The sequence below is a fragment of the Jaculus jaculus genome, chromosome 12, assembly GCF_020740685.1.
Source record: "Jaculus jaculus isolate mJacJac1 chromosome 12, mJacJac1.mat.Y.cur, whole genome shotgun sequence".
NCBI classification, from domain to species: Eukaryota; Metazoa; Chordata; class Mammalia; order Rodentia; family Dipodidae; genus Jaculus; species Jaculus jaculus.
Window position 1 is genome coordinate 97,642,959 of NC_059113.1, and position 13,013 is coordinate 97,655,971.

At 42.7% G+C, this 13,013-nt stretch overlaps 1 protein-coding gene across 4 annotated transcripts in view; it reads right to left on the minus strand.

Moving 5' to 3' along the window:
• Lrba (LPS responsive beige-like anchor protein) overlaps positions 1 to 13,013 on the minus strand; it is a 570,297-nt gene that overhangs the window by 36,725 nt on the left and 520,559 nt on the right. For 3 of the 4 annotated variants that reach the window (XM_045131452.1, XM_045131451.1, XM_045131450.1), the window contains exons 49-50: positions 8,147 to 8,236; positions 2,273 to 2,465 (exon numbers count right to left, since the gene is read on the minus strand). In XM_045131452.1, coding sequence (XP_044987387.1) covers positions 2,273 to 2,465; positions 8,147 to 8,236 — 283 coding nt within the window. The remainder of the gene's footprint in view (positions 1 to 2,272; positions 2,466 to 8,146; positions 8,237 to 13,013) is intronic. The other variant, XM_004655860.2, reaches the window with a different exon arrangement.

Sequence of the window (13,013 nt, forward strand, 5' to 3'; positions counted from 1 at the left end):
GACCATGAGTATTCATTTTTACCTAAATGACAGGAGCTAGGTATCAAATGAATAAGCTATGGAAATCATAGGCCACGGGGGGGGGGGATAATAGATTCTAAAATTTAAGAAAAATTACTGTAACGTGAATTTGTAATTTCTCAAAGATGAATTGGTAAGAGATTTCTAATGCATGTTTTAAGATCAAGGCATCCTGACAAGGTAGCATGGGATAGGGTGAGATCAGGGTTCCAAAAACACGCTAGCAATGGGCCCTGGACTTAGCAGAATGGGTGCTTCATATCTGTAGGTATAGGCAAAGCCCCAAACTGGAGGTCACCTTGGAAGAAACGCTTCTTGGTGTGAGCTCCCACATCATCATTCTTTGCATCTGTCCTGTGAAGCATTGCTCGGCCATGCTGGGATGGCAGTACGAAGGTTTAGCGTGTGAACTCACACAGGCACCCAATGAGGGTGCAACAGGGCTCACAGAGGACAGTGACAGGGAATGACGGCAGAGCCACACTGTCCTGGCTCCTACTTCACAGAAAGGTGTGCTCGGGCTGAGAACAGATGCACCTTAAGCACATCTCCAGTGGGCGAAGCCTAACCTACCTTCATCACGTCACGTCTCTAGAAGAGAGTCCCTGTCTAGTGGGCACTGAGGGAAATGAGCTCTGCAGCCGAGAGCTTGGGCTTGTTCAAAAGTGAAGTGTCGGGAGTTTATAGCTTCAAGAGAAGCTTCACAACCCGGGAATCACACGGACGCCAACCTTTGGTTGGTTCTTGCCAAGATGGCTCTTCTGGAAACCAAGGGCGTAGAAGAGCAGTGGGAGCGCAGACAGGGGTTTCCAGCAGTCAAAAGCTCTGTCTCTCCTCACAGATGCTGTCACTCCATTTGAAGAAGTCTGCACCACTTTTTAGTGGCCTTGATGTTACACTCATTGGGACATCTACAAGACTCTAAGATTTTTCTAAACACACAGTAGGTAAATCTTCTAGTATATTGGGCAGAACATGCCACCAGGATGATCTTCCAGTGAGTAGTAATTAGAGAAATGAAAATTAATTGCTCAAATACTTGGCTTCTAATTGTTAGAATGCTACTCACATTAATCTCCGAAAAGAAAATCTCATCTGATGAGAAAGGATTAAAAGGACCTAATAATAGAGACAGTAAATGTCTGTCTCTGTTTTTCTAAAATCTGTTGTCTAATCCAACATTGGCATATCTATATTACTTCTTTCCAATGGCCAAGAAATGGCTATATTTAATCCATTCTGATGCCAGTTATATTCTTTGTGATAGACTGCTTGTTAAGCTTAGTCAGGTTTTTTTTTTCTTCTGAATGTATTCTGTTCCATTCATTCCAAAATCTCTAGCAGTTAATTGAAATAAGGCCCTTACTTAAGAATTTATACCTTAGCAACCATTTCAGGTGTTCTAACTTCTGGTGTACTATGTACACTTTATAGATTTAGTAGTGAGTTAGCGGAACATTTAAGGTTTCTGCCTATAATAATGGCCTGAGGGGGAAAAAAAAGGCCCGTTACCTCCAGGACTTTACAAAATTACTTATGTCATTAGAAGAATAAGCCTAGTGGGCAAAACGATCCAGGCTCCAGTGTTCCTGATCTAATGAGAGGCAATAAATCACAAGGGGTACTCAGAAGTTGGGTTCCAACTTTGGTCACCAGTGATGGCAAAGAATGCCATCTCTGACCCCTTGCCCCCTAAGTCTTCATGGTAAAAACACAGGGTGCAGTAGGTAAGCTCCAGTATCTCTTTCAGTTGAGCATGGCTGTTTAATCACCCAGTGGCACCTAGAGGCACTAATTGTAAGTATGTAGTGTTACTGGTATGTTTCACCAAGAACTACCATGCTGGGCACAAAACAGTAAGGTTTTTGCTTTGGAGTGTAACTGATGATCCAGCACTTGGCTAGCATGTGCAAGGCTTGGGTTCAATGCCCGGCAATGCAAAAGACAAGAAAAGAATAAAGTTTCTTGGAGATATTAGACTATCCAAAGTGCTTTTCAAGTGCAATTTTCAAGTAAGTATGTGGCAAAAGAAAGGGACATCTGATAGGCAAAATTATACGAGTCACAGAGACTATCTAGTACCATCATATTAGGAATAACATTTTTCTCCCAGGACAGACAACCACCAGACATCAGAGAACATTTTAACATTTATATCATGGGCCTCCAGTGGGATGTCATTAAGCCTTTCAAACTCTTCATCCATTTGATACAAACTAGAGCTTGAAGAGTCAAGCTCTTCCTTACTCACCAGGAAGGTTGTGCCACTTGTTCACAGCAAAGAGCCTGTTGGCGGTGATGGTGATCACAGCAGGAGCTGTCAAGCCAGGCTGGGTGTTGGCGGCCACATGGGTGACAGGGGAGTTGGAGGGAAACTTTAAGACCATGATAACATCCTGCTGGGCTTGGTCTGTGAACATCAATGGGCTCTGCAGGAGGAGATACTGTTGAGTGGGCAGGACAAGACCCAAGTGTACAAGGAGAAGATGAAGGAGGACAGAGAGAGGGTATAGGAAGAGAAGAGGAAGACCATTAATACAGGTGCAAGTAGAAGCATGCTCCTCAGAAAGGCTTGCCCAACAGTGACTGTGACTGGCCCACTTTTCACATGGCACATGGCACCAGCTGGAATTGTCTGGCCTCTCAATACTGGAACTGAACTCATGCCTTGCGCATGTTAAGCAAGTGATCTACCTATGAGCTACATCCTCAGCCCAGGCTGAAACTCTTGGTGATTGAAACAATTCTTTGAAATTTATTTGAGGGAGAGAGAGAAAGGAGGAAAAAAAAAAAAAAAAAGGCAGAGAGAGAAAATGTGTGAGAGAGAACAGGTGTGCCAGGGCCTTCAGCCACTGCAAACTAACTCCAGACATGAGCGCCCCCTTGTGCACGTAGGCAGCATTGCCTGCTTGTGTCACTGTGTCTGACATACATGGGACCTGGAGATTTGAATATGAGTTCTTAGGCTTTGCAGGCAAGTGCCTAAACTGCTAAGCTATCTATCCAGCCCTGAACCTAATATTTTTAAAGTACTTAAAAATTTTATAAAAGTAATTGGCTCATTTTCTTTCCCTTCTTCCACAAAGTATTATACAAAAATGGTTTGATTTAAACTCTTAAGTAGCTCAAGTCACAGAGAATTGTTTAAAGCCCTTCCAGGTGCCACCATGCGTCATGTAATCATCTTTCAGCTTTTGCAGTTAAAAAAATAAAAGCAATTGGCATAAAAGCAAGCCAGGTTATTTCTAAAGATCATCAAAAGTGATCTTGAGCTAGTATGAAGGGTTTGACAACTAAATAAAAACGTTAACTAAAACAAATGTATTTATCACCAAGAGTTAGGTAACACGGTGTAGAAATAATTTATGTGTGTATTACACAAGCTTAATTAAAAAAGGTATTTCAAAGCAATGCATAATTAAATGTACTTGTACAAACAATATATTTATATAGTACACCAAGCCATAAACACTGCCTATTGTAATGCAAGTGTAACTGCTTTCCAAGATAGCTAGGGATAAGGCAGAACATATAGAAGCGCCTCTCTCTTGGTAACAAGAACCAAACGTCTAGAGACCTTTATCATTTGTCCTTTGAAAAGCAGATGGTAACTGAAAATTTTCAGTGAAACCTAGCCCTTAATAACATGTCAAATACACCTTGAAGACTACTGAAAATTTGGGATATTTCTGCAACCCCTGTTCCACAATCCCAGACACACAGAGCACAATGCTGATGTACTGGCATTATTTATCCTTTGTGGTAGTCTGCTATCATGAAGTAATTGCACCATGCTTTTCCCACAATTCTCTCCTACCATGTCTATTTTCTAATAGCTGATTAGTATCATTCAGAATTGAAACACTTTGATGAAATGCTTCTGGCTGCTTTCCTACTGCCATATTTCAAAACACCAGGTATACATAAATGTGGACACACATATATTTAACACATTTATCCACAACTGCTAATAAAAAATTAAATACATTTGCATTTTTATTATCAGTCCTTTTAAAAAAGTTATTAAGAGTACTTAGAAAAACATATTGCACTACGAATTCCTATTTGCACTCTTTGCATAAAGGTGTAAATAAAGGCAACTAATAAGCTATCCAGACACCCTTCTGAGCAAGTGGCTAAAAGCCAATCAATATTATGAGTTAATCCTCCCTGGATGCTCATTCAATTAAAGGTGTCAGTAATGCCTCATCTGATGTGGCCTCAATTAAATCCAACTATCTGATGGTGCGAAAACACAGGGGGATACAGCAACAGCAGCAAAACCAGACAAATAGGCAGCCTTCATGTGCCTGCTAATTACTACACCTGGTGTATATTATGGCTCATGCACTTAACACAGTGTGAGGTGGCTTCAGTTCTCCTGTGTTTATGTGCATGTGTGGTGGAGTGCACAGAAAGTATGATGGGGGGTTCATCTGAAAGTTAGGAAAAATAATTAAAAATGTGGGCATTTGATTTTTAAAACCCCTGACATCATAAATTTTGTCACAAAAAGAATTTTTTATGTGGCCTTCAAGAAATTCCATGACAGTAGGTAAAGTAAATGACAAGGAGCAATGACTGTCCTGTAGGTAAGCTTTAAAGTAACCCTAGGGAAAGGAAACAAACATCTTTTCAGAGTACTAAGCCTTATTTTTCAATCACATAGTTTTAAAATAATATTTACTTAAGTCAATTTATAAACTTTGAGAAAATCAGAGTACAACATAATCATTCAGTGTCCTTAAAAGGAAGTTCACACATTTTTCTGAGCTTAACTGTTCACATTGTAAATATAATTAGGCTTGAACTCAGTAATTCCAATGTTTATGTCCTTTAAAAAAACAAGGAAAAGATCCCTAATGTGTAGGAAGAATGTCTTGTTTACACAGTGGCTCTAGAGGACCAAGTCTCAGCCATATGTCAAGGACAAGCCATCTTCTAGAGCAAGTTGCGGTTCTCTATCCAGAACGTCCGCTGTAGTCTTACAAGTGACTGTCTCTCCCTTCAGCTGCTAACCCCACTGCATAGCACTTGCCAGGCTGGTGGCAAGAAGGAAGAGCATACACCACCCTCCTGGGCTGGTCTCTGCCAGTGGCAGCAGCTGGAGATGAGCTAAGTGCTGGAAAAACAGGGACAAGGGAAACAAACCCTTTGAATCCAGGGTACTTCTGCCTGCCAGGCTGAGTAGAAGCAGGAAACTGCTGGCCAAACCTGTTTTCCCAGATTAACTGTATGATTGCTGACAACTCTTATTCATTCATTTATTTATTTATTCCTGGGATAGAGTAAGACTCTATCACAGGATGGATGATCTGGAACTCACTCTGTAGGCTAGCCTCAAACTCAGGGTTCCTCCTACTTCAGCCTCCAGAGTGCAGGGATTAAAGGAATGTACCTCCACACCTACTTCCAGTTTATTTCTTTAAAAATATTTACTTAAGTGCTTGTATATATGTGCATGTGAATGTGTGTACATGCACCGTGCATGTGCCACTTTGCATGTCTTTATGTCGGTGCTGGGGAATAGAACCTGGACCAATAGGCTTTGAAAACAAGTACTTTTAACCTTTAAATTTTGGTTTATTTTAACTTGTCTTTCTTTTCTACCCATGTATGTGTCAGATGAAAAACAGAATTTATATAAGCTGAAAGGAGTTCAGATGCTCAATTCAGAGGATAAAGATACCAAGGGCTTCTGAGCCACTTGGCAAGCAAAAGACTCCCCAGCCCTGTGAGGACAGTAAAACAGATCTGCCTGCAGGAGTCAATCGTGGTTTGCCGGGGGAAGGCAGGGCAGTGGGAACGGGTGCACCAGCCTGGTCGCCATGGTTATATGCTGTGACCCAGAGCAGCTCGGTGAGCAGGGAAGACACCAAGAGGCCTGCCACTCTCCCCGTTCTCATGGCGTCATCCACCATTGTTCCTGTCACGTGTTCACTCTTTGTACAGTTTTCTGCCCACTAAAGTAGGCAGTTGATATTCATTTAAATCTGACTTCACTAGACTAAAGGCACATAGGGAAAGGGTGATACAAATAATTTCAGTGTCTGTAGCTTATTGTTATGGTTACCGTGTTACTACAGAAAGTGAAAACCCCTGTGGGAAGACAAAGGAAGAGAAGGAGGGAAAAAGGAATTAGATAGGGAGAAAAACAAAAAAGGTGAGGTAGGAAGGGAGGAGGAGGAAAAGAAGCCATGGAAGGTGGATAGGTCTCATTTCTGCCTCTCCCTCTTGGCTGGTGCTGTTTCCTTCCTGCTGTTACAGGGCTGCCATCACAAGCCACAGTGTAGCATTAATGTTGTTCACAATAGTTATGGACACCAATTTTATACTCTGTATTCTTAATTTAAGACAGTAATGGTATACTATTTTATGAGGGTAAAATCAAGAAAAATCTCTATAGTCTTTAAAAATATTACTTTCATCATGCAACCTGTTGCTGGCCTTTGACCAATGCAGTTGTGCACGCTGTGTGAGTTTAATAGCAGCCCACACGAAGTCTGGCCAACTGTGTCTTCATCTACTGCTCCATCATGGGGCTGACATGGTCTGACCTTGGGGATGAAGGACCACATGGAAAGCCAGAACCATCTCAGGCCCCTCCCAGCAGAGCCTTGGTGAGCCAATGGGGAAAGAGCAGAAAAAGTGCCCATCCAGCCCTCAGAATCATAAGCAAAGTAGAAAGTACAGTTTCAAGCTGGCAAGTTCTGATAAGTCAGACTATCATTTCTGCTCCTTAGATCTCTACCCTTCAGTAACAATATCCTACACATCAGGATCAGTTTTAAAATTCCCAAACTGGCTGGGTATGGTGGCGCACGCCTTTAATCCCAGCACTCGGGAGGCAGAGGTAGGAGAATTGCTGCGAGTTCAAGGTCACCCTGAGAATACAGAGTGAATTCCAGGTCAGCCTGAGCTAGAGTGAAACCCTACCTCGAAAAACCGAAACAACAAATAAAAAGAATTCCCAAGCTGGAAAGCATAGTGGGATGTTAAGAATCAACACAATATTAAAACAAATCTAGAAACTTTACAGCGCAAATGAGAAAGTTAAAAAAATTAATTAGTTCATTAAAAAAATATTTTTGTTGATTTTTATTTATTTATTTGAGAGCAACAAACAGAGAGAGAAAGACGCAAATAGAGAGAGAGAGAGAATGGGTACACCAGGGCCTCCAGCCACTGCAAACGAACTCCAGACGCGTGCGCCTCCTTGTGCATCTGGCTAATATGGGTCCTGGGCAATCGAGCCTTGAACCGGAGTCCTTAGGTTACACAAGCAAGCGCTTAACTGCTAAGCCATCTTTACAGCCCAATTAATTCATTTTTTAAAAAAATATTTTATTTTGGGCTGGAGAGATGGCTTAGCGGTTAAGCGCTTGCCTGTGAAGCCTAAGGACCCCGGTTCGAGGCTCGGTTCCCCAGGTCCCACATTAGCCAGATGCACAAGGGGGCGCACGCGTCTGGAGTTCGTTTGCAGTGGCTGGAAGCCCTGGCGCACCCATTCTCTCTCTCTCTCTCTATCTGTCTTTCTCTCTGTGTCTGACGCTCTCAAATAAATAAATAAATAAATAAATAAATAAATAAATAAATAAATAAATAAAAATTTTAAAAAGAAAAAAATTTTATTTTTCCTTTATGAGAGGGGGGAGGGAGGAAAGGAGGGAGGGAGGGAGGGAGGGAGGGAGGCAGGGGGAGAGGGAGGGAATGGGTGCGCCAGGGCTCTAGATACTGCAAAGTAACTCCAGATGTATATGCTACCATATGTATCTGCCTTACGTTGGTACTGGGGAATCAAACCTGGGTTCTTAGGCTTGACAGCCCAGTGCCTTAACCACTAAGTCCTGTCTCCAGCCCACAGAGAGAACTGCTAAGGTTGTACATTGAATGCCTCACCTTGTAGTAAGGAGATGTGGCAGTCGTGGACCTTTTAATTCTGTAATTCCCAACAAGAGCTGACAAAACCTGAGTGCATTGGAGCCAAGTGAGCTTTCTCATCCTCTGTGACAGAAAGCATGTGCGCGGGCCCAGGTGAGTGGAGCATGCCAAGTGCAGCGAGAGTGTGCGATGAACAGCAAGTGGAGCCACGGGAGGCAGACAGGGCAGGGAGAAGAGCACTCACCGCTTGCATGGCAGAGCCGCGGGGAGGATGGGGCTCTACAAGCAGCTGAGAAGGCGTCTGTCCAAAACTTCGAATTTGAGCTTCCACGGCCTGAAAAAGGCATGAGCAAGTCTTGAGGGTTAAGAGGCAGTAACTGGAGGCAATAAGTGGTTCCTACTGCCACCTGAAATTGTCATTCCACGCGTCTGGCTTGTTTCTTGTGTGCAGTCAACTGTGTTTCCACAACTATAACCAGCAGAATGCATCCTTTTTACTTCATATGTTTTCTTTCTTTATAACTTTTTAATATTTATTTATTAGAAAGAGGATGAGAAAAAATGGGCATGCCAGGGCCTTTAGTTATTGCAAATGAACTCCAGATGCATGTGCCACCTTGTACATTTGGCTTATGTGGGTACTGAGGAATCAAACTTGGGTCTTTAGCCTCATAGGCAAGCACCTTAAGTGCTAAGCCATCTTCCCAGCCTGTCATCTGTTTTCTTACCTGTGGTTTTCCTGCTTGCACCACCCCTGATAGGAAATCTCCAGAACAACTACCGCGGCTTGGAAACTAGCCCCAGTTTCAGGCTGGGAAGCAGAAAGGAGAGGAAAAAAAACCCAGCACCCATGAACTTTCCTGATGCCTCGCGAATCTTGCCACAGGAAGCTCATTACTGCTGATAGTCTTTTTGACCTAGGAGGCTAAACAACAAAGTAAAAGCCATGTGTTGTGTCCACACAGGAGACTCAAACCAGGACCAAGTAAGCAGAAGAAACATGATGTGAGCCTTTCACAAAGCACAGTCTACTATGCTCTTGCTGAATAGGTGCCCTTTGCCCAGCCCCTGCATCATGAGAAAGGCACCATGCCAGTACCATTGCTGTTCATCATGCTTGTGTTCACTTGGTTATGTCTGTCTCCTCCCACCAAGACAGGATTCATGAAAGGAGGCCTGGTATGTCTTTTTCACTGCTTGATTTCAAAATGTCTTAATGCATAAACACTACAGGACACATGAGAGAAGAGAAAAAATGCAAAGATATAGGTGGCACTTCAACATCACCACCACAACAGCTCAGCATTCTTTTTAAAAAAAATTTTGTTTATTTTTATTTATTTATTTGAGAGCAACAGAGAGAGAAAGAGGCAGATAGATAGAATGGGCGCACCAGGGCTTCCAGCCACTGCAAACTCCAGACACATGTGCCCCCTTTTGCATCTGGCTAACGTGGGTCCTGGGGAATTGAGCCTCGAACCAGGGTCCTTAGGCTTCACAGGCAAGTGCTTAACTGCTAAGCCATCTCTCCATCCCCAGCTCAGCATTCTTAACTCCCAGACTAAAAGGATAATGATGATCTCTCAAGCTAATAACATGTCATTTTATTTCTATTTAATTTATTTATTTGAGAAAGAGGCAGAGAGAGAGAGAGAGAGAGACTGGATGTGTCAGGGCCTCCAGCAACTGCAAAAGAACTCCACATGCATGCGTCACTTTGTGCATCTGGCTTACGTGGGTACTGGGGAATTGAACCTGGGTCCTTAGGCTTTGTATGCAAGCACCTTAACAGTTAAGCCATGTCTCCAGCCCAATATATGCCATTTTAATCCCTAAGAAGGTAGGTCTTCAATTTTTACACATGCTGTAGGACATACACACTGTAAGCAATTCATAAATCAAAGAAAAAAATAGAATCGCTGTCTAGTAACACTTTCCTACTTTTTATTTGGTGACAATAGTACTAATATTCCTTCATAAGGGCCTTGTAACAAACAACAATGGTATCTATACACTTACGTGTTCTATGAAATATATATTCAGTATGTAATTTTAATAGGTCTTTATTTTTCTGTCTCACTAGGTAGCCCAGGCTGGCCTTGAACTGATGATATTTCTGTTTCAGAAACCTGAGTATTGGATCACAGCTGTGTGCCACACAAGGCCAGCAAGTTTTTACCCTTGACTATTATAGTCCTGGCTCAGAAGGGTGGGGTGGAAATGTACTTGATGGTAACACTCTGAGTCAACCAGGCTAGTAGGTAAGGTCATGGTCCATGACCTGGAGAGGCAGGCAAGGCTAGAAAGCCTTTGTGTGGATGCTGGGGGCTGGGGGGTGGCTCCACCTGGCCAGGGGTGAGCAATGCTTCTACTTAAGCATGAGGGCCTCTCAGATACTGGAGAACCCAAGTACAATTCTATAATTTAGAAAAAGCTTGGTGTGGCCATGCACATATCTGTTAACCCTTTAGCCAAGAGAATGGGAGATGAGTCCTGAGATAATAGTTTTCTATATCAATGTTTTGATAGGGTCAGTGATAGTGCACAAAACACCACATTTGAAAATAAATCAACTTTCTTTTTAACCTTTGAATCATAACAAAATTGTGGAGTTGCAAGATTTCTCTGCAGTCCTACTATTTTAACTATACAGTTATGCAGGTTTTTTGTTTGCTTGTTAGACATTGTTTTCCTGCCCCAGGTTTGACTTGTCCTTCTTAGAAGGCTAAAGACAGGATGGAGAGTGAGAGTGGGGACAGGGGCAGGGACTGGAGAACCTGCCTGGGACTTGCTGATGGGTAGCAGCTCCAGGCTGAGGGAGACAACTGCTTCAGGAAACATGTAAATGAGTTTAAGAGAAGGACACCCAAATTTCTCCTCTCCACCACACATGCAAGAAAAACAAAAAGCTGAATGAGGAGGTAAAGTCAGCATGGGCCATGTTTGGATGCATCCTGCATCCATACCATTTACAAATGATGTCATCTAGAACAAGTGCCCCAAGTTTCAATGTTCTCTCTTGTCAAGTATAAATAATAAATCAAATGGCACACATATATAAGCCAGGAAAAGGGGCTTTGCATAAATTAAAACCTCAAATTACAGTCAACACAATAAAAAAACTGTACTGAGGGCTACTAACAACTATTTAGTATTTGCTTTTGCCAGGAACTTTTTTTTTTTTTTTTGCTATATTGTAGTACTTAATTTTTAAGTGTTTTAAAAAAATATTTTATTTATTTATTTGTGAGAGAGAGAAAGAATGAATGGTTATACCAGGGCCTCTAGTCACTGCAAACGAACTCTAGACACCTGTGCCACCTTATGCATCTGGCTTATGTTAAGTACTAGGGAATCAAACCTGGGTCCTTAGCCTTTGCAGGCAAGTGCTTTAACCACAAAGCCATCTCTCTAGTCCTAATCTTTAGGTTTTATTGTGTCAATTCTTCTTGTTTCCATTGTATAGCTGAGGAAACCAAAGCAATGGGAACTTGGGTAGTTTGCTAAGGGCAGCACAGTAACTAAATAGCCTACTCAAAAGTTGCCCCTAAGCAGCCTGACCCTGGAGCTTAGCTTGTCACTCTTTTGCCATCCCCACCTCCTTATCTGTTAGGCATTTGTCAGGCACTGGACAGGAGTCTGAGCCAAGGAAAACAAGAGCTTGCAGAGGAAGGAATGACTTCAGAAAGCATCTTTGCTATGCCCTCACCATCTCTGTCATCCTCTCATGAACAAAGGGTGTCGGCTGTAATAACTGAGTGCCATGACCAGGCTTAGACAGCAACAGGCTGGCCATAAACCAACAGGAAGTCAGGAGTAGGAACTAGGATCATTTCCAGAATATCATCTGAAAATATTTTGGATTGGTGACATTAATTTGTGATTAGACAGCAAGGTAGACTTGGGAAAGAAATCAGCAAATGGCAACCAGAAGCCTGAAGTAGGCCACCAGGAAGGAGACAGTAGCATTGCCATCAATGACACACAGATTTAAGCACAGAGGTATGGAGGAGAACCATGACTTTATTTTTAGCAAAAGCTACTAATGCCAGTGTCCTTTGCTGCCCAGCAGCCCCACTTCTTCCCCTGGTTCAACGATCACCTGGTCATCGTCAACCCTGCAGGGGAAAAAGTGGAGGAGGCGGCACATGGCCTCTGGTGCCTGAAGGCTCAGCGTGCCGAATCTGGCTCAGGACTTATTCACTTTCTGACTGTGGGTAGGTAACTTATCTGTTTCCCTGCTATACAACAGAGACAGTCGGGACTCCTAAAGAAGTCAGTACTGTGCCTGGCACACACAAAGCACTAAATCAAATCCAGTTACTATGAGGATGTGGTTTGATGCCCATTCAGTGCAGCTGCAGTAGGGAAGGGAAATGCCTTAGGCCTGTGTGCAGGAAAATAATGGTAGAGACATTATACCAGGAACAGGAATTTGGAGTATGCTGCTGGGCTAAGAGCCCACAGACAGAGGTCTCTTAGGGGTCAGGAGAGCATCGGAAACACGGGAAATATGCACTTTAGTCCTATGGCAACTACAGTAGCAGAAGGAAAGGGATGAATGGATAAATAACATCCTGAAGAAAAATTAGATGGTCTTGAATACTGAGGACTTTGAACAATGAAATAAAAAGAAAGGTCTTTCTGGTTTGTTTGTTTTTCGAAGTAGGGTCTTACTCTAGCTTAGGTACTGCTTTGAAACGGAAAGAATATGGGGCCTGGGGTATAGCTCAGATGTAGAACATGTGCTTAGCATGTATGAGGCCTTTAATTCATCCCCAACAAAAGGGGAGGGGAAGGAAATGGAAGGAAGGAAAAAGAAAAAAAACAATAGAAAGAGTTATTACTGATGAGATGGGGCAAGCTGCTAAAACTGTGCCTTAATTTTCTCATCTAAGATGGTGCAGTGGGTAAGAGCACTTCCTGTGTAAGCATGAAGGTCTGAGGAGGAATGAGAGACCATTCAAGTTCAATCCCCAGGACAAACAGCTGGGTGTGGCCATGAGTCTATAACCCAAGTTCCATGGGGAGCAGAAACCCAAGATCTCCCAGGGCTCCTAAAAAAACTGGAAACTCCTGGATCAGGAAGAGACTCTGGCTCACATTAGAAT